The sequence below is a fragment of the Triturus cristatus genome, chromosome 8 (assembly GCF_964204655.1).
Source record: "Triturus cristatus chromosome 8, aTriCri1.1, whole genome shotgun sequence".
NCBI lineage: Eukaryota > Metazoa > Chordata > Amphibia > Caudata > Salamandridae > Triturus > Triturus cristatus.
Window position 1 is genome coordinate 402,547,680 of NC_140591.1, and position 21,060 is coordinate 402,568,739.

At 45.4% G+C, this 21,060-nt stretch overlaps 1 protein-coding gene across 1 annotated transcript in view; it reads right to left on the minus strand.

Moving 5' to 3' along the window:
* Positions 1 to 16,853, minus strand: part of TMEM272 (transmembrane protein 272) — a 97,272-nt gene extending 80,419 nt beyond the window's left edge. The window contains exons 1-2 of the mRNA XM_085620415.1: positions 16,779 to 16,853; positions 186 to 245 (exon numbers count right to left, since the gene is read on the minus strand). Of these exons, the coding sequence (XP_085476541.1) occupies positions 186 to 245; positions 16,779 to 16,836 (118 nt within the window). The 5' untranslated portion in view covers positions 16,837 to 16,853. The remainder of the gene's footprint in view (positions 1 to 185; positions 246 to 16,778) is intronic.
* Positions 16,854 to 21,060: the final 4,207 nt, after the last annotated feature.

Sequence of the window (21,060 nt, forward strand, 5' to 3'; positions counted from 1 at the left end):
GTTGTTATAGGGAAATGAAGCGTGGCAGATAATAGTTAAAGAAAAATGCAAGTGGTTGCAAAAGGCCCACTAATATGTGAAACGAGTTCATTCAAGCTGGTGGACTTGCGATGTGTAGTCGTGCGATTTTCTAAGACAAGCCCTTACTCCAAAGTGAGAGAATAAATAAATAAGAAGTGGCTTACCTGTGAAAGCCATGGATAAAGGCAACGCAAGGAAGGCAAACAGCCCAAAAACAAAGCAGGCTGCAGAAAAGAAACATAAAAACATGTGATGTGAGCAGGAAAACGAATGAAAATCCTCTGTTCCTCAAGGCAAGATACTCATTTATCGGCTTGGTTACATAAGAAGCGTAATACTACTGTTCTAGCCCAACCCCTCATGAGCGAGGGAGCCAGCAGCATGCAAACACTATCTCACTATAGTTAACAGCATACATGGAACAGCAAAGGCCCTCCAAATTCACCATTATTTCTATTATTGGGGTCCCTGTAATTTTGGAGGGGGGCAATAAGGAGCTTATCGGTTCTTGGGGAATAATATCTCGAACCCAGACTTGTTGTGACAATTTCCACTCGTTTTTCTCTGGTTCCCCAAATGGAGACTTCATCTGCTTGCAACAAGTAAAATCTTCAGGTGGAATTCCACTGAGCAGCAATGTTCCTGCCAAACCCATAATTGCCATGGGCCTGATTACACCGTCCATCAGAATAGTGTGCCACTTGCCCTGAGGGCCTCAGTATTTGATAGTGGCAGTTAGGGGAGCTGGTAGCATGTTACAACCATCCGAAAGAAATCCCCAAATCAATGAATGGATACTTAAAATTGTATTTATTCAAAAGCACTTTTTTGTGTAAATCATATAACAATGGTTATCAGTAAGTACAAACTTATAGTTACCACTGTAATAAAATGTTCAGTTAGAAAAACTGATTCACTATGCAACTTAATAAAACAATTCATGCTAATATATGCCAGTTGTTATTTAAGTGACTATGTAGAAATACATTTTGCATTTTTGTTTCACAAGGTGCTTTTCAGAAAATATGACAAAACACAATATTGTATATTGTGTTGTTTTTGAAAATTTAAGAAAGAAGCGAAATGCAAAAAAGAACATAGTTGAGGCTGGATATTAAAATAGAACTTAATTCGAAACTCTATTAATTTAAAAAAATGTATTTCGACTTCTTAAAAAAATAGAACCTAATTGGAAAAAATATATATTAAACTGAATGTTAAAATGTGTATATGTATATATATATAGTAGTTATTGCTGTCCATGCCACTGGAATCAAGCTATCCTGGCTGAAGAGGGGTGAAACCCCGAAACCGGTCCTAGGATGCTTGTTTCAGTCCAGGGTGTTCGCTGGCTTGGCAGTTCGGGCTGGACTGTTCCCATGAGGCACAGTCTCAAGACTGATTTGCATATGGCTGGGTTCAAACTGGAATGGCATGGTGAGCAAACAAACAATAGATTTAGGACCAGATCTCTGTACTGGGGTGAATGTATGACATTGTTCTGCATTCTGTCCATCAACTGTTGTTTTTGCATTTGTCACCCGAGTGGGACGAGTATGCTCCGACGTGAGTCCCGTGCTCTCCATGCCACTGGAATCAAGCTATCCTTGCTGAAGAGGGGTGAAACCCCGAAACCGGTCCTAGGATGCTTGGCAGTTCGGGCTTGGCAGTTCGGGCTGGACTGTTCCCATGAGGCACAGGGTCAAGACTGATTTGCATATGGCTGGGTTCAAACTGGAATGGCATGGTGAGCAAAAAAACGATGGATTTAGGACCAGATCTCTGTACTGGGGTGAATGTATGACATTGTTCTGCATTCTGTCCATCAACTGTTGTTTTTGCTGTATATGTGATGACTAGAAAAGGATTTCTTGCATTGCTCCTGTATCCAGGTAGTAGTGCACTCATTACCCTTTTCAGTCATTTATTTGAAATACAATACTATAAATATAAATTTAAGATGTTTCAGTTGACTTATTTGCCATCTTTTTAAGTTGTCTCCTTAATTCTCATTCATCTTGATGTTTTAAATCAGACGCATATCAGGTCTCTTAATTCAGTTAGTCCCTTTAGAAATAAATGATTTAATTTATTCATCTAATACGAATTCTACTGAGATTACATCAAATTTCTATCAACAATCTAACATTTCATCTGGGATAAAGAATTGTTTTGCTCAGTAAAAGGGCTTGCAATAGATGAAGACTAGTTCTTTGTGTAAACATTAGACTTCAGTTTATTTTGTTGATATTTTGTTTTACAAGTAGTTACAGCATAGACAGACACGTGTATCATGTTGTGTACACACCATATTACCTTTCACATATAACAATTCATTTGATCTAAATAAGATTTCCAGTGGGAATGTGATAAAGTTTATTTCTCTTTGTTCTAAAACCATTGCAGTAGTTTCACCTTAGACACAATGCTTGTGCCATATTTCTAACTTGTTAGTGTTTATTGTGGTTCTGACTGAATATTTTATTCTCTCATTAAAACCCCTTTATATTTCTTTCTCTTTGCCCAAAAAAGGTGGAGATTCAAAAAACAAATGTCTTGGTGTTCAATCATGTGTCATGAATTTCCATTGTTTTAACATTTTATTTTGTATTTTGTCATTCAAGGAGGGGTGTGACCTATGTGCTATGTTCATTAGTTGATAATATTAATTAAGTACCTTTTTAATTGTTCAGTTAGTTAGAACCATTACAACAATAATAAATACAATAATTCAATATACATTTTTAAAATTCAACAGAAAGTCTATTACATGGTGGTCCAGTAGTTACAGTGGCCAATGAGATGGTTAGCTGGTGCGCTGTCACTCTAATAAACAGGGATGAATGAACTGGCGGGATGACCCTCTTGCATAGACTTCTAGACACCACCTGTTAGACTTGCCATCTTTGGCGTGGTTACCCTGACTTTTTGCCTCTACCTCCTGTATTTATTATGCAGTGCTGGACTTCATTGTTGCTGGCTTAGATGCTTTGGGACTTTGCCACTGCTCCGCACTTTCAAAGTGCAAGTGCCCCCTGTGTAAATTATTAGTACAATTGGTTCTCCCTGGTTGGAATATTTGATTTACTGGTAAGTGCCTAGTAAAGTGCAATGAGTGTACAAGGGCCTGCAAATCAGATGCTACTAGTGGGCCTGCAGCACTGATTGTGCCACCCATCGAAATGTATCTCCGACCTACCACTGCAGTGTCTGCGAGCATTTTTAACTGCCATGTCGACCTGGCAAGTTCCTCCACTTGCCAGGCCCTGACCTTCCCTTTTCTTACATATAAGACACCACTCAGGTAGGCCCTACGTACTCCCCACCCACCCCAGACAGGGTGCAGTGTATGTGAAAAATAGGACATATACTGGTGTGTGTGACATGTCCTGATAGTAGAATACTGCCAATTTCGTTTTTCAATCTTGAAAGGCTATCTGTCCCATTGGAGATACTTTGTAACATCTTACAAGTATAACTTCCCTTTGGGACAAGATAGAGGACTAGAGTTTAGGCTCTCTGAACTCAGAATTTAATCACACATCTTTTAGCAAAGATGGTTTTTAAATTGTGTCTTTGAAAATGCAACTTCTAGAAGGTACTACTCAAGAAATTGGGTAACCCAATATACCCTTGAAGGCTTGGGTGAGACTAATGTCAGGTAAAGATGCCTACAAGGGATTTCTTTTATATAACTGTCAGAATCCCGATGACGAATCCCGGACTGAGCTACCGTATTTCCCCACCGAGACTTTTACCGGCATACTCTCACCCCGTATACAGGCTGGCCTGGAACCCTTTAACAGAACCCTTCCCGGAGAACTCCAAGGGGCGGGGCTGATGACGCGTCCCTCAGTCGTCCTATCGGACAAGACGCACAGCGCAACAAGAGGAGAGGCATTCGTGGCGGAGGCGGAAGTGAGTTTCCCAGTGGGAGAGGACCCAGAGACGCGGAAGCCGAAGGAAGCGGAGGAGCCAGAGAGAGAGCTGACCGAAGACGCTGCCCCTGACACAGACGTCCAGCCAGGAGGCCAACGAGACTGCTCCTTGCCCCACCACTCTCCTGGAGGAGGGTGGCTCCACAAGGTACGGGTGAAACTCCATAGATTTTCAGGGCACGGGCAGGGGAGGAAATCCATATAAAGGGAGGACATGCTAGGACTCACACAGTGCAGGGTTGTAGGTGAATCTTCCCTCACACCCTTTCCCACTGCCAGGAAGCATCACCCTTCCGTAGGACTGACCCCGTATTGTTTTGTTTGGTTTCCCCTTTCGGTTGCGAGTCTTGGGAAGACAGCAGAAGCAAGAAAACAGTAACTTCACTCCCTCTTTCTGATGGAACTCTTGGTGAAGACAGGAGAAGCCCAACCAGGAGGAACTGCGTCACATTGGACCTTGTTTGTTTTCCTGTACAACCAAAATAAATGACCTGACCACAGCCTATCCCTACGGCTCGTTACCTCCTTGTGTAACTGAAGTGAGTGGCATCGACCCCTTCATACGACAATAACGATCCTATTACATTGTTTGACAAACCAATTCTGAGGGCCCAAAGTGGTGGCCTCAAATAAATAAATTGTTAAATTAAATTCGAAAAAATTGTGAAGAACTAAATCAGAACAAAACAAGCAAACATGACAAAACAAAGCCAAACAAAATAGGACAAGCAGGTATTATTTTTCTATACAAATTTATATAAATAATTAAATAGCATGAGGGTAAAAAAAACAGTTCACATCAACAAAAATGACTGAGAAAAATAGCCTTTACAATAATATTATCTCATGGTCATTTTTGTAACAGCCCATTTCATATATATGCAGAAACTGTCATGAGACATATAAAGATCATCTCCTTTATAACAATGATAGTGAAAGTGGGCTATAGTTGTTGACGTTTCGGTATTATCTTGTAAATTACCCGGAAGACCATCTTGAGGACCAAAAAATACAAATTCAGCAAGGGGTCATTTGTGTATATCCTTCAAATTTTTTTTTTAGAAACTAACAGTTAAAAATATGAAAAATTGAAAATGAGTTGGAAATAAACAGCCATTTATGCCAACATTTTCACCTGTAACTTATGACAGATTTTTTAAAGCAATATACCGTTACATCCGCTGGACCCTTCTGCTTGTGGGGATATGTAGGACTTGTAGGTTTGCCAAGAACCCAAGGAACCCAGAGCCCATAACTGAGCAGCGTCTTGCAATGGATTTTCATTGTGTACTGGGTATATAGCAATTCATTTGGTAAAATATAAAGAGTGAAAAATAGGTATGAAAGACACCTATGTATTTCCGAAATGGGAACAACATATTGAGTTTAGGAACAGTAGCATTTACACATCGCCGAAATTGTTGATACCCATTCTAGCATGTGAATTATAGGACATTTTTCAAAGTTACTTCTTTTTTAAACATTGTCTTACATTTGGAAGGCAGAAATGCATTGAAAGTCAATAGGAAATAGTTGCTCTACAATTCTGTGTTGCCCTAAACCCCTAAGTCTCCCGATAAAAATGGTACCTCACTTGTGTGGGTAAGACTAGTGCCTGCAACAGGAAATGGCCCAAAACGCAAGCGCAATGTGGACACTCCACATTTTTACAGTGAAAACAGACCCCTTTTTTTCAAAGTGCCTAGCTGTGGATTTTGAAGCCTAGCTCAGCTGGCACCTAGAGAAACCTAGCAAACCTATACATTTTTGAAAACTAGACACCCAGAGGAATCCAGGATGGGGTGATTTGAGTGGCTCTCACCAGGTTCTGTTACCCAGAATCCCTTGCAAACCTCAAACTTTGTCAAGAAACCCATTTTCCTCACATTTCTGTGATGGAAAGTTCTGGAATCTCCTTGGATCTACAAATTTTCACCCACCCCGCATTCCCCAAAGTATTTCAATAAAAATGGTACCTCACTTGTGTGCGTAAGCCTAGTGCCCGAGACAGGAAACAGTACAAAATGCACCGTGGACACATCACATTTTTACAGTGAAAACTGACCCTTTTTTTGCAAATTGCCTAGCTGTAGATTTTGAACCCTAGCTCTGCTGGAACTCAGGGAAACGTAGCAAGCCTATACATTTTTTAAAACTAGACACCCAGGGGAATCCAGTATGGGGTGACTTGTGTGGCTACCACCAGGTTCTGTTACCCAGAATCCTTTGCACCTCAAAGGTTTGTAAAAAAACACATTTTCCTCACATTTCTTGCAAAGTGCCTAGCTGTAGATTTTGAACCCTAGCTCTCCTGGCACCTAGGGAAACTTACCAAATCTATACATTTTTGAAAACTAGACACTCATGGAGATCCATGAGGGGTTGACTTGTGTGGCTCTGACCAGGTTCTGTTACCCAGAATCCCTTGCAAACCTCAAACTTTGTTAAAAAACACATTTTCCTCACATTTCTGTGATGGAAAGTTCTGGATCCACAAAATTTCACCCACCCTGCATTCCCAAAAGTCTTCCGATAAAAATGATATCTCACTTGTGTGGGTAGGCCTACTACCCGCAACAGGAAACGGCCCAAACACAACTTAGACACACCACATTTTTACAATGAAAACTGAGCCTTTTTTTGCAAAGTGCCTAGCTGTGGATTTTGAACCCTAGCCCCGGGCTCGCGACTATCTAGGGGAGCCTACCAAACCCACACATTTCTGAAAACTAGGCTCCCTGGGAGTCCAGGGACGTATGTCGTGCGTGGATCCTGCAATGTTTCCCTACCCAGAATCCCCTGCAAACCTCAAATTTAGCTGGAAAAATCCCATGGGAATCCAGGGAGGTGTGTCTTGAGTTGATCCCCCAACATTTTCCCTTTAAAATCTGTGTGGGAAAGATATGGGATCACCACACAGCACAAATTTCCTATCACTCAGAGTTTCCCTCAGTCTCCCAATAAAAATGATACCTTACTTGTGTGGACGGGCCAAAAACGTGTAGAGATTGAGGGGGCCCAAAGCGGGTCCAAAAGGGTAGTTTGTCTATACGTTTTTTAGGCTGATGCTACTTTGGGCACCCATACATGTGAGGTATCATTTTTCACGGGAGACCAAGGGGAATGCTGTGTAGTAGGAAATTTGTGCCTGTGCGATGATCCTACACCTTACCCACACAGAAATGTGAGGAAAATGTGACTTTGTAAGTAAATTTGTGCTTTGCAGGGGATTCTGGGTAAGAAAATGCTGGGGGATTCATGAAAGCCACACCGCCAGCCAAGACTCAGTACACGCACACCACCATCCACACACACTCCCAGCCAAGCGCCATCCATGCACACCGCCAGCCAAGCATCATCCACACACACCGCCTTCCAAGTGCCATCCATGCACACCGCCACCCAAGTGCCATCCACGTACACAGCCAGCCAAATTCTATCCATGCACACAGTCAGCCAAACAATATGCACGCACACTGCTAGCCAAACACCACCCACACACTCCGCGAGTCAAGTGCCACCCCCGCACACTGCCAGCCAAGCAAGGCCAGACTGGGAACAGCAACCAGCCCTAGCAGATTGCTGCTCGACTGGCCCTGGGAGGGTGGGGGTGAGCTAGTAAAAAGCACTGATGCCGCTTTGCTTACTGGGGCCTGCTATTGCAGCATTGCTGCAAAAAACCTGCTCCCAGTGAAAAAAACCGCCCCCCCCACGGCCTAAAAACCGACACTCAACCCCTCCGTCCCACTGGGTAAACGTCCGGTGCCCCCTACGGCTAGTCCGGACCTGCAGCCGAGCAGCATCCATGCACACAGCCAGCCAAGCCCCAGTCCACGTACACCACCAGCCAAGCACCACTCCACTCACACCACCAGGCAAGCGCTAATCTACACACACTGTCATAAAGCGCGAATCCACCCACAACTTTAGCCAAGTGCAGGTCTACACACACCGCCAGCAAAATGCTAGCCAAAAGTCAGTACACGCAGACGATCAGCCAAACTCCAGTTTACACACACACAAACTCTCCCTGGTTTCTAGAGGTTTTCTGCCCCCGCTTGGGTGCAGATGAGAATATAGATATTACTGAAACAGCCAAAATGTGTGCCTAAAAAAAGGGAGCGACCCTTGCCTGTGGAGCTTCTCACTGGCATGCCCATAAACATATCCCTGGTGCCTAGTGGGCTTACTGCCCCAGTGGAGGCTGATAGGTGGCTATTGCCCCGATCTGCATTCCGGGGGGGAGTCAGAAAGCCTTTTTTGGCAGTGGGGGCATTAGCATGCCCATTCTCGGCAGCCCTCACACCTACGTATAAAAAAACATCAAAATCCCTGGTGCATAGGGGGCTTTCTGCCTCCGGGGGACGCAGAAAGCCTGTGGCAATTTTTTTTGGTGGGGGGGGGGCATTGGCATGCCCATTTTGGGCAGGCCCCACCTCTCCGTATCAAAAAAAAAAATCCCTAGTGGGCTTTCTGCCCCCCCCCCCAGCGGCAGATCAGAGGCCATTGCCCCATCTGCCTCCTGGGGAGGTAGAAAGACTGTGGGATTTTTTCTTGGGGTGTGGGGGCCTTGGCATACCCAATTTGGGACGCCTCCACCCCTATATACATAAAAGAAATCCCTAGTGCCGGGGGGGGGCAGAAAGACTAGAATTGTTCTGGAAATGGGAGCATTGGCATGCCCATCTTGGTCAGCCCCCACCGCTAAATCAAATAAACACAAACATCCCTGGCTTCTAGTGGGCGTTTTGCCCCCGGGGGGGGGGGCAGATTGGGGGCTACTGTCCCTATCTGCCCCCCAGGGGAAATCAGAAAGACTGTAATAGTGTGGGGTGGGCAGCCCCCACCCCTAAACTGAATGGAAAAAAAATCCCTGGCATCTAGTGGGTGGGGAGGGGGGGCAGAAAGACTGATTTTGCCCAGTTATTTTGGGGGGAGCAAAGGCCAGTCCCCCCTCCCTGGTGCCTAGTTGTTGGATACCTGCTTGGGGATCGACCTCCTGGGGATCCACTCGGGAGATTCTCCCCTTTCCAACGATACCTCTCCTGACTTTCTACGTGCTCAGGGGGCTGCGATAGCTCCCTGAGCATGTTGAATGTGAAATTGAAATGAAGCTAATGGCTCATTTCAGTTTTGGTTTCTATGGAATGATGTCAGCGCGACGTGCATGCTGATCGTCATTTCACAGAAACCAAAAATTCAGTCTTGGGAGCTGGGGAAGCTCTTCTCCAGCTCCCGAGGCTGTTGGGGGAAAAGGGAATCCCTCTGGTACCCGCACTAGAGGGATTCCCTGTGCCATGGTGTCGGATGCGGGGGAGCCGTCTGACGCACATGGACACTTATGCGTCGGACGGCTCCCGCGTGTCGGACGCATGGAAGGGGTTAATTATTTATATAAATTTGTATAGAAAAAGAATACATCTGCTCATCCTATTTTGTTTGGCTTTGTTTTGTCATGTTTGCTTGTTTTGTTCTAATTTAGTTCTTCACAATTTCTTCGAATTAAGTTTAACAATTTATTTGATTGAGGCCACCACTTCTAGAAGGTATGCATTTTCTTGTTTAACCATTCTGTTTGCCTCTGCCTGTTTGTGGATTGAGTGTTTGGTTTTGGAGTGACAGGGGCTGGGGATGTGTGTGCCTGGCCCTTCCTAGATGACTCAAGCGGAGCTGAATAGAGCTTGGCTACATTTAGAGTATTGGGAGGAGTTTTCCTTGCACCTGAATAGGGATTTTCTCACTTGCTCAATGCTGTCTCCACCCCCTGTGGTCATACTGCATCAGTGAGGTCAGAACTGGTTTGGACTGGGCTCAGAGACCCTTGCTCAAAGAAGAACAAAGACAAAATGGGGTATAAGTAGTGTACCTTAAACTCCAGAACTTTAGATCACTTTGCCAAGGAGAAGAGCTGAAGAGCTGCGAGGAGGAGTACTGCCCCTTTGTTGTGTGCTATGTGGGGTTGGCCTGTAATTGCTGCTTCTGCCAAGGAAAGGACAAAGACTAGACTTTGCTAGGAACCTGCTTGAAGAAGAATCCAAGGGCGTGTGTGTGCTGTCCTCCTGTTCTGAAGTCTCAGGGACACAAAGACTTCACTCCCAACTCCCCTGAACTCTATTGCTGAGAGTTTCTGACCTGTCAGGAGGTGCCTTCTTCCAGTTTTAGGCCTCGGGAGGTTGTTCCTGGTTTTGGGAGCTGGAAGAAATTTAAGAGAAGTAGGAAAAATAATCTCTGATGCCATCAGTGGCGCCGCTGTGATGCCAAGACCTGCACCATGGCCAGGGGCACTGCTCGTGAAGTGCACGATGCACCGCAGCTCCAACACCTGCAGTTATCGGCATTCCTGATGCCAGTACTCGCACTGACTCTGTCACCGCCAGTGCCTGCATCCTATTATCGCTGTGCCAGTAACCACCGACGATGACTCCACTAACATGCCGACTTTGCATTGCCTCACCGGAACCGACGCCTCACTGACAAAGCAACCTACTTCCCCTGTCCTGGATCTGACATGGCGCTCTCCTCATGGACATGACACCTCGCCTCCCCCATGGCAGGCAGGGAGCTGGTCTCGACCTTGGCACCGACGCCTCACCTCCAAAATGCTGTGCATCATCATAGACTTTGTTTTCCAAGGTACTTTATGTTTGGGGTCTGTGTGACTCTGTGCCCGATGCCGCGCACCTAACGGTCGGCGCCATACTTTGTATTTATTGCTGTCAGGACTTTGTAATAGCCCCGGGTGGAGTAATTTGGAAATAACAGTTTTTAAGTGCTACTTTAGTACATATATGTTGGATTTTTGTCGTTTTGGTCTTGTTGAGTTTAGATAAAGATACTTTATTTTTCTAAACTGGTGTGGTGTCCCTTGTGGTATTATCACTATTTTACAGTGTGTTTTGAGAACAAATACTTTACACATTGCCTCTCTGCTCATGCCAAGCTACCAAGGGGGTGAGCAGGGGTTATCTAGAGTGTGTATCCCCCTTACCATGACTAGAAGCAAGGGTCCCTACTTGGACAAAGGTACCTACCTCTGCCAATTAGAGAACACCAGTTCCAACACTACCCCCCTAGGAACTCGGGCAGTGTGTTACTATGAATGGCCCTATAGATTGGGACACAGTATACCTGTGAGGGCACAAGACCCACACACTATGCACCCCGCCTACAGATCTGGGCAATGCTGGAATGTGCAGGACTGAGGGTGACATACCGCACAAGAGATTGGTATGAAGCAGGGTTAGATTCTGAGCAGACGTGATGTCTTAGGGAGGGTGACATACCTTTGATGCCCTGGGCCTGGAATATGGGCTAGGCCTGCAACAGTTCCTATTGTATTTGGCTTTCAGAGAAGTGATGCGGAGGATGTTGGGTTCTGACCGTGAATTACCACTCTAAGCGTCCTGCTGGAGGTTGCTTTAACAGGAGGGAATTCCGCCAACGCCGTTACCTAGCTCTATTCCACATTGCGGCAGCAGTCCACTGGTGAGACCAAAAATCTGCGAGACTGGTGGAAACTGGAACTTGGAACCAACATCCCAGACAAAGGTTTTACCCAGTGCCTTCAATCAGTTAGGCAGGTGTCACGCAATGCTCGATTTTCACCTCATTCAATTTCAGTACCTTCATCATCCCCATCTCACGCCGCAGAGGATTGGTAAGATGTTCCAAGGAGCGAATAGTAAGTGTCCCAGGTGCGGAGTAGAGGAGGCAGAAGTTATACACATGGTGTGGTTGTGCGTGGTGATACACCCCTTCTTGTTGCAGGTCTTGCAGAGGGTTTTGGGGCACATGGTGTGGTTGTGCATGGTGATACACCCCTTCTTGTTGCGGGTCTTGCAGAGGGTTTTGGGGGTAACGGGACATCTGTTCCTGCTGGACCCTGTCCATTGTATACTAGATGTAGGTCACGTAACCAAGAAAACAAAGGGCCTGATGAAGTTCCAAAACCTAGTGTTGATGTTGGCCAAGTGTTGCAATACTATGTGATGGAAATCAGCCATGGCGCCCCAACAACGATAGGAGGCCGGATGCGTAACTGGGCACTGGCTGACCTAGTGGTACACAGAAATCTGTGTAAATGAGGGAGCGGCATGGGTCCACTAGAAAGCTGGGAGACCTATCTGGAGAAATTAGAGGCAAACCCAGATGACCATCCTCCATGAGAGTACTGTCACTAACAGTGCAATAGTGAGAGGTGCAGGGACTACACTTATCTTACACAGATGTTTGCCGCTTGGTAAGGATGGGGGTCTGGTGGATGTGGGTACTGGCCAGGCCCTGAGGGACACCTCTAATGTCGTCGACCAAAGGAGATCCTGACACGAGATTGGGTACTGAATGGGGTATGACAGAGATGCAGGGTGCCGGGGTGGAGGAAGACATTACAAACACACACACACAGGGGCTTTTGTGATTTGTATTTTTTCTTTTTGTATTGTTCATTTTAAAAAGTGAACGTGTTTGTTGCAGTTGTCTTTCCTCCTGTGAAGCGATTTACTCCCCAATTGACACAAGGAAGTGCTCAATGATATTCCGGCTAGGCACCCCTGCCAACCCACAATGATGGAGTCTTGTTGGGAGAGCGGGCAACTCATGGATTTTGTATTGGATGATAATATGAACAAATACAACCATAAAGTAACTGTCTTCCTTCCTCCGTTATGGAGTGTTGTTATTGTATGCCAGATGTGGACTTGTTGCCTATGCAAAAATGCAATATACATATAAAGAAAAAAAGGAACAGAAACGTGTATAAAAATCACATAAGGTACTGTGCAAGTACTAAAAATATGATCAGTGCAAATGTGCTTGGGTTAACAAACATTAGCCAACAGAGACATGTCTCAATTGAAGTTCTGTTGTTGAGAAGATTCCTCCTCAAAAGTAGAACTTCAATTAAGATCTGTCTCCGTTGGCTAATGTGTCCCACCCCAATTTGGTTCTGAGGGATCAACAACCTCAACCCCAAGGGATCTGTGATCTATGACCCAATCACACACAGTCTATTGAGTTTATTATTGGGTATTTGGAACATCAATTGGAATTGCCATCCAGTGGTATGTTATCCTTTCCTTCTAAAGAATTACATTGTAGAACCTAAATCAAACTAAGGGGTTTCATATCTTTCTGTCACTGGCTGGGTTTCCAGGGGGCGTTAGGTGTCTAAGGCATGTCTCATTTGTAAATAGCAGTAAAATTGTGTTTTATACACGTGAAATTCATTTGCAACATCTCCAAACAGTTTAATATGACTGCCTCTCCAAACTTCGCTCATGGTCGATATATAAATCAAGTCCAACTGGAATAACCGCTGAAGTGTTTCTGTGTAGCTAACCATGTGTCCTGATTAGGGGGGGAGTCTTTGCAGTTGTGTTATTATGCCATTTAATGTTCTTCAGCTTGGCATGCCAACTAAGACGTGGGAGTATTGTGATGGGATGCAGGAAGTCAGGGGCGTAGCACAGGCCCCCGCAGCCCCTGCGGTGCGGGGGGGCCCAAAGCTGCAGGGCGCCCCCTCAGCACCGTACTCAGGCCTGAGAGCTACATCTTAAATACTGAGTGGGGGACCCTTCATGTACCTTGACGGGGGGGCCCCCTCAACTTTCGTTACGCCAGTGCAGGGAGTGGGGTAGAACCCTACTATGCAGCAGCTTCTAAACCCTGTTACCATCAACTGATTCCATTTCCAGTTTGTAAGGAGGGTCATTTCTGTCTCTGTGTAGCCAGTCATTGATTGGAACTATCTGGCAGGCTCAGTAATGCATCTTAATGTCTGCCTAGTGGTTTAACACAGGCCCCTGCGGTGCTGGGGAGCCCGAGCTCCAGCAGGCCCCCTAAGCACAGTACACTGGCCTGAGCACGCCTGACTGACTCCGGAGGGGGTTCCTCCATGTACTTTTTGGGTTGCCCCCCTCAACGTTCGTTACGCCACTGACCCAGCCTAAACCCCCATCATATGGTGATTGCTGGCATTATCCAAATGATACCCTAGGGGTCCTACCCATTCATATTCAAGCACTGATAAACGATTGAAGGTTGGTAAAGAACAAGGTTGGGAGCATATAGGGTAATGCTGCTATCAGGAGATCATTTTGAGTAGGAGACCCTGGCCAGTTATGGGAAACGGCAGCAATGGCCATCCTTTAAGATCATGATTAGCCTAAGTAAGGAGCGGGCCTATATACAGGTCCCAGTCACATTGCGGGGATAGGGTTATTGTCATGCCCAGATAATGAAAGTGATTTGTTGCCACAGAGGCCTAGTATCTGCACTGCTCTTGGAGAGATCTCCTTTGACCGACGCTCATGTAAATTCCTCCCAATTGCTCTGAGCCCTGATGCATCCCCATAGATCTGGATGATTTCCACAAGGTGAGGGATCGAGGTCCAATGTTGCTGGACCTATAGGAGCATGTCATCTGCCTAGAGGGAGATTCTGTCTTCGTGCCCTCATGGCCAGTGAAACCCATGAACTTTGGACATTCACAAATATTATTTCTGCTATCGGCTGCATCACAAGTGCAAATAATAAGGGCTAAAGTGGACTACCCTGGCGCGCACCACATTTGATAAGGAAGGAATTGGACAATACTCCATTTGCCATGACCTCCGCCCATACAGTGGTATACAGTGTATCAATTAATCAAAGGAAGTGGGGCCCAAAGCTCACTTTATACTGGACGGCCATCAAAATGGACCAGTACACAATGTTGAATGCACGTTCTATGTCGACCAACAAAAAGGGTCTGTCTTCCGTTGAATCATGGATTATTCAATCATTTTCCTTTTTGACACTGGACTGATGAGATAAATATTAAGGGGCAGATTCATGAGCCCCTTGCGCCACTTTTGCGTCACTTTTAACATGGGAAAAGTGACGCAAAAGTGGCGCAAGGGGCTCATAAATCTGCCCCTAAGTGTCCAGAGTACTTTGTACCAAATCCATGAATCTTACAAAGTTGTTGATGAAGAAACCATCTGTTTTGATGAACATGAGAAGGCTGTTTCTTGAGATGCCCAATCTCTAAAACGTTGGTAGTAGAAACAATCTGCACTGTGTGGCAAATGCTGGACAACAACATACAAAGAGACATAAGCTTTCTGCATGATAGTCTCAAAACCTGCAGGCCAGACTAGCCCCTCTCTGTTTCCATGATTGTTTTATTGTTCCTACATCAAAAAGCACAAACTGTAATAATAGAGATGTGATTTTGAGTGCCCATACTATTGATATATAAACAATTAATATATCTTACTTCCTTATCCTTAAACAGCTAGAAGGTACGGTTGGTACATTTTTAAAAGTCTTAATTGGGGGACAGAAGAAAGGTGAGTTTCTTCAAGGGGCATTTGAAGTTGAGATATGAAAGTGCTTGGTCCCAAGATTTAGACATTCCCAGCTGTTGAAAAATCTTAATTTTAATTACTTAACAAAAGATAACCTTCACAGCCATGTTTGAAACATGTGTCATGAAAGGAGAAGATTAGAAGCAATCACATCACTAACAATTAACAAATATGCAAGCGTCTGGGGACACAATCAAGAATAAGTAAACAAACTGATAAAAAGCACAATAAATCACAACTATCACTGTAATGGCATTGTACAGTAGAGTAAAGATATTATATTCGCAAGGAATAATGTCAATTATGTCATTCTATATAACCGTTTTTGTCACTACTAATATCTACTCCTGACAGATTCCGCAGGGACCCACTCCCTTTACGAATGGGTTACCACCTCCTTTATGGAGTCTGTAACCTATCAATGTTTGCGACTGAAATAGGTCACAAATCATTTATACACAGCATTCATAATTGCAATTTGGAAGGGACGCCCTAAGCATGTCCCTTACAAATTGTGAATCAGTATGTATTTCTAAACGCATTTTCAGATTCCGTAAACACTTACCGAATTGCATAATGGATTTAGTACATTTAAGATTGTGATTTTGCTCTCGCAGATCCTGTGATTGAGCTAATGGTTGGCTTTGCAACTGCTGAACTGCTTAGTACAACTGACTCAATTTCTGACCCATTTCAAGAAAAATATTCTAAAAGATTGTTAGATAATGTTTATCAGATACCCTCCCATTCTGAACACCTACCTTCAGAACCACCTTCATTCCGCTGTTCGTGTGCTGTTCACTAGTGATCAATCTCTAGATCACATCCTCGGGTGATCCAAGGTTGGAATGGTCCCCTTCTACTTTCCTTGACTCAGTTCACAGCATTCTCATTGACCATTTCTCTACAAGGATCGTGCCACTTAGTTCCAAACATCAAAAGGAGTTGTAGGCTCTGGCTCAGCTGGAAACACTGGTTTTCCAATGGGCCCTAGTGTGCATTTGCTCATGTTGTAAACAATTAAAAAAAACAGATGCAACACATAAAACCTAATTTGAGTTGGGTGATATCAGAAAAGGTGCAGAATTGTGAAGAAAGTGGTAAATCTTTGATCCCCGATTCTTTGCTTGCGGCGTCTCCAGGAGCAGAGACTTCTCCAACAGGTAAAATACCCCTTCTTCCACATATCAATGTATTTCAGTCACATCCGGCACTAAATTATACGCTCTGTATCTAACAAATACTTATAAAAGTAAATAAATAGAGACTCAAAGTGTTATGGTCTTCATATTGCAAATGTATTACACCAGTTGCAAAATGCTTTATGTATATATGATTATTTGTAGTGGAACAGCAAATAATAAAAAAGAGTTATCAGAAAGGAAAATAAATAAATGATGCTATTGACAGATCTGCCAGACTAGTGTGGCTTGACATTGAGAAGGAAGCTGGAAGCAGTTGTCAAACTTACCATTACTAGCAATTTTAGCTATGCACCAGTGACAGGCTTTTTCCAGATCTGCAGACATCACTTTCTAAGTCTTTGCTGGGATTCTAGAAATAACAATTACACAATACATTACATTTGCACATGTTGAATACGTTTAGAGGATAGTATTTTCAGTAGCAGAAACTGTTATCTACAATCACAAGGTTTAATGGCCTAATTTAGCCATGACACATGCTATTAAATAGAACATTACGTATCTGATATCCGGACCTTTGTAGAATGGATGTATTTAAAGTAGTCACCTACTCTCCTTTTCTATTCCAGCTCTAGTTGATGGTAGAGCTGAACAAAATATGTGTTAAAAATTCAGAATAAGTGAAATCCGCCTTTATTTTAAGTTCTCCTGGAAAGTGAAACTGTGGCTTTGATGCTGGAGTAACCCAATTTAGACTCCATCCCTTATATGTCATCATTGCTTAATTTGCCTTTATACTTTGACATTATATATTCTGTTTGCCTTAATAATATTAACAAGTGTGAACATTCAAATACATTAATGAAATATAACCACTGAGAAACTGAAGCTTTATAAACGTGTACACTAATTTCTGATGGAGACATCTGTCTGTGGATTCTTCACCTTTTGAATCATCCTATGCGCAGCATTCCACGGAAACTTTTCTCCATAGCTCTCCCACGTCGCCGGGGACGTCACAATGGAACGTGTTCGCACGCGACTTCGCGTGATGTCATCTGAGCCATAAGAAGACCTTGTCGGCGAGCTGACGTCAGTTCCCTTTTTTCTGCACCGTCAACGTGTAATGGTTTTTTACAGGGTCTCTCCATTTCTGGGAGTTTTTTTGTTGTAGGTTCTACTTTTAATTGTAGCAGCGACAATGGCTACTCAGAGAAAGTCTTGATTCAAGCCATGCAGGGAATGTGGGGGTCAGATATCGATTACTGACCCCCATGAGTATTGTTTATGGTGCCTCTCGTGGGACTACGTAATCGAGGGATGTTCATCATGCAGGCGCATGAATCCAAAGGCCATAAAAGAGTGGGAGGCCAAGCTGTTTATGGCCAAGGCGAAAAAGCAGAAAAGGGGCCGGAGGAGGTCGAGATCCAAATCCAAGTTGCCGACTCCGCATACCTTGAAGTCGTCAAGGAAGCATTAATAAAGAGGGCCATGGATCCAGATGTCGGTCATCGAAGGATGAAACACCGAAGTCCTGATCTCCGGTTTTCCGATGTCACCGCAAGGATGAAGTTTCTCTTTCCCTTTCGCCTCAGGTGACTCCGGCTCTGAGAGTCTCTGCGACGCATCGAGAAATAATGCCTTTGCCTCTGGCCACTCCACCCCTGGCTCTAGGGTCTCTAGAGCCAATTAGACTGCCTCCTCGAGCGGTCTCTGAACAGGCGGTACCGGATCCAGGATATCCAGCCTTTCCGGCTCCAGGTACAAATCCGTCGCATTTCCTGAATGTGATGTTTGGCATGTTCACCAGAGCGGCTAACCCGGCTGGTGCGCTGGTTGGCCCCATGGGACCACTTTCCTACACCCTTGGAGGTTTGCCACCTTACTTCTCACAGGCACCTTTCATGCCATTGGCTCCAGTTAGTTGGCCTTGCCTGACGCCGAGGTTCTCGACTTCGGTGCAATCTCTGGAGGCAAGAGTGTCACTGAATGGGTCTCCTCTGGCGCCGTCTGGTTCCGGTCCGGTGCCATCTCGGCCTCGTCTGGCGTCTTTGACTATTCCTGTGGAGCCTCGATCAACGCAAGTCCTGAAGTCACTGGTGTCGCGTCTGGTGGCAGAGATGCCGGTCCCAAGGATGAGATCTAGAAGGAAAGCACAAAGTCTGCTGAAGGAGAAAGAATATTAAGAGCAGCAGGAGGAGGCTAAGGAGGGTGAGATTGTTGACTCTGTGCAGGAGTTTGATGGCCTACAGGAGGCTAGCGGACTGGACTTATCACCTGAATGGGAGCTCTCCTCACCAAAAGGCCTTCCAATGCAGGAAGTTTCCTCATATCACTCTGTAATAAGGAAGGCAGTGGATCTGCTGGATTTGCCATTACCTACTGCAGAGCTTAAATTCAACATTTTGATGGCAGTGCTTCATTCCCCATCTTCTGTTTCAGAACCTCTGCTTCCTTTTAATGAGGCTTTGACTGAACCCATCTTAGAGGTGTGGGAGAAACCAATGATTGCCCCTGCTGTGTCCAGATCGGTAGCAGGGATGTATAAGGTGGCCCCGGGAGATCCTGCTTTCCTTTCCTCACACCCGTCTCCTGAGAGTTTAGTAGTCCAGGCATCATCCTTCTTTAAACAACCTGCAGGCTCTTTCCCATCCACGTCAGCAGATAGAGAATCCAAGAGGATGGAGCAATCGGCAAAGTGTTTTCTTCGGCCAGTATGGCTCTGAAACCTACAAATGCGACATGCCTGCTGGGTCGCTATATCCATGCTCTGATGGACCGGCAAAGGAGGTAACTCCCTAAGCTTCCGGAGGATGTATAGGGCCATTTCGCCGAAGTACGATCTGACACCCAAGCTGCGGCCCGTCAGGTCATTCAATCAGGACTTGATACTGCAGACTCTGTCACCAGAGTAATGGGTTCCTTGGTTGCAACCAGAAGGCACGCTTGGCTAAGGGGGTCTGGGTTTTCACCTGATGTACAGGCCACCCTATTGGACTTGCCTTTTGATGGCTCTCGTCTTTTTGGAGCCAAAGTGGACTCAGAGCTACAGAGCTTTAAGGATAGTTAAGCCACAGTGAGATCGTTGGGTCTTCAGTCCCGGCCCAGAGGTTTTGGGTACTGCAGATTTCGCAGGTTAGTCAGGACTTCATCCTTTCAAGCCAGACAACAGCAGCAGTCACAAAAGCAGCAACAGGAGAACCCTCTGTATAGGTCATACAGAGGAAAAGGTGGAAGTAGTCTGCGAGGCACAGCTCAGCAGCAAGTCTCCTCCTCTTCTCCTGCCCCTCCAACTAGTACAGGAGGGAAGCAGCTCTAGCCCCTCCATCCTAGAGCATGTTGGTCCCATGGTAGGACGGGTGTCCCATTTTCTACGAATTTGGAGGTCTGTTACTTCAGATCTCTGGGTGTTGGTTCTCATGGAAAATGGGTATGGCCTTCCCTTCTGGGAGTTTGCCCTTCCTTTCTCCCCTCACCAGGGTTGGTGCTCAGAGGAGCACCTATTGCTACCACAACAGGATGTTCTATCTTTACTTCAGAGGGGTGCGATAGAGGTGGAAAGGGGTCAGGTATGCTACTCCCGGTACTGCCTGATTCCCAAAAAGGACGGCCGGTTGAGGCCAATCCTAGACCTCAGGGTCTTGAATTTTTACCTCAAGCAGGAGAAGTTGACCCCAGCTCAGGTTCTTCTAGCATTGCAGCAGGAGGATGTTGTTGATCGATATGCAGGATATGTATTTTCACATTTCCATCCTGAAGTCGCATCAGAATTATCTTCGTTTTACAGTGGGGTTTAACATTACGAGTTTGTGGTCCTTCCATTCAGTCTTAGTTCAGCACCTCGGATCTTCACAAAGGTGATGGCAGTGATAGCAGCACATCTCAGAAGGTGGGAGATTCCTGTTTTCCTCTATCTGCATGATTAGCTGCTCAAAGCGAAGTCGCCAAAGATGGTGCTGCATCATTTGCAAGAGACAACCCGTCTGTTGTTCGACTTGGGTTTTTCAATAAACATACCCAAATCTCACCTGGTGCCCTCTCAGTGCAATCTGTTTATTGAGGCAGAGGTGGTGGTCAGAATCACCAGAGACACTGCAGCCGAGCTTTTATGGTGGAGTGTCTCGGACAACCTGTCTCAAGGGGAGCCATTTCAACTTCCTCCACCGGTGGCCACAGTAATTACGGATGCCTCCACTTTAGGGTGTCGGGCTCGTCTAGGGGATCTGGAGGTCAAAGGCCTTTGGTCTCCAGAGGAAAGGTTGTTTCACATCAATCTTCTAGAATTGCGGGCGATACACTTGGCTCTCGAGGCCTTTCTTCCCTCCCTTCGTGATCAGTCGATTCAAGTCCTGACGGACAACACTACCGAGATGTGGCACATCAACAGGCAGGGAGGAGTGGGGTTGTATCATCTCTGCAGAGAGGCTCTGTGACTCTGGTCCTGGGCTCAGGACAATCAGATTAGCGAATCTTGTGGTTGGAGTGTTGAATGTGCGTGCGGACAGTCTCAGTCGGCGGTACTCAGCAGAACACAAGTGGCGTCTCCATCTGCAGGTTGTCCATCACATTTTCAGGATGTGGGGGTTTCCTCGGTTGGACCTATTTGCC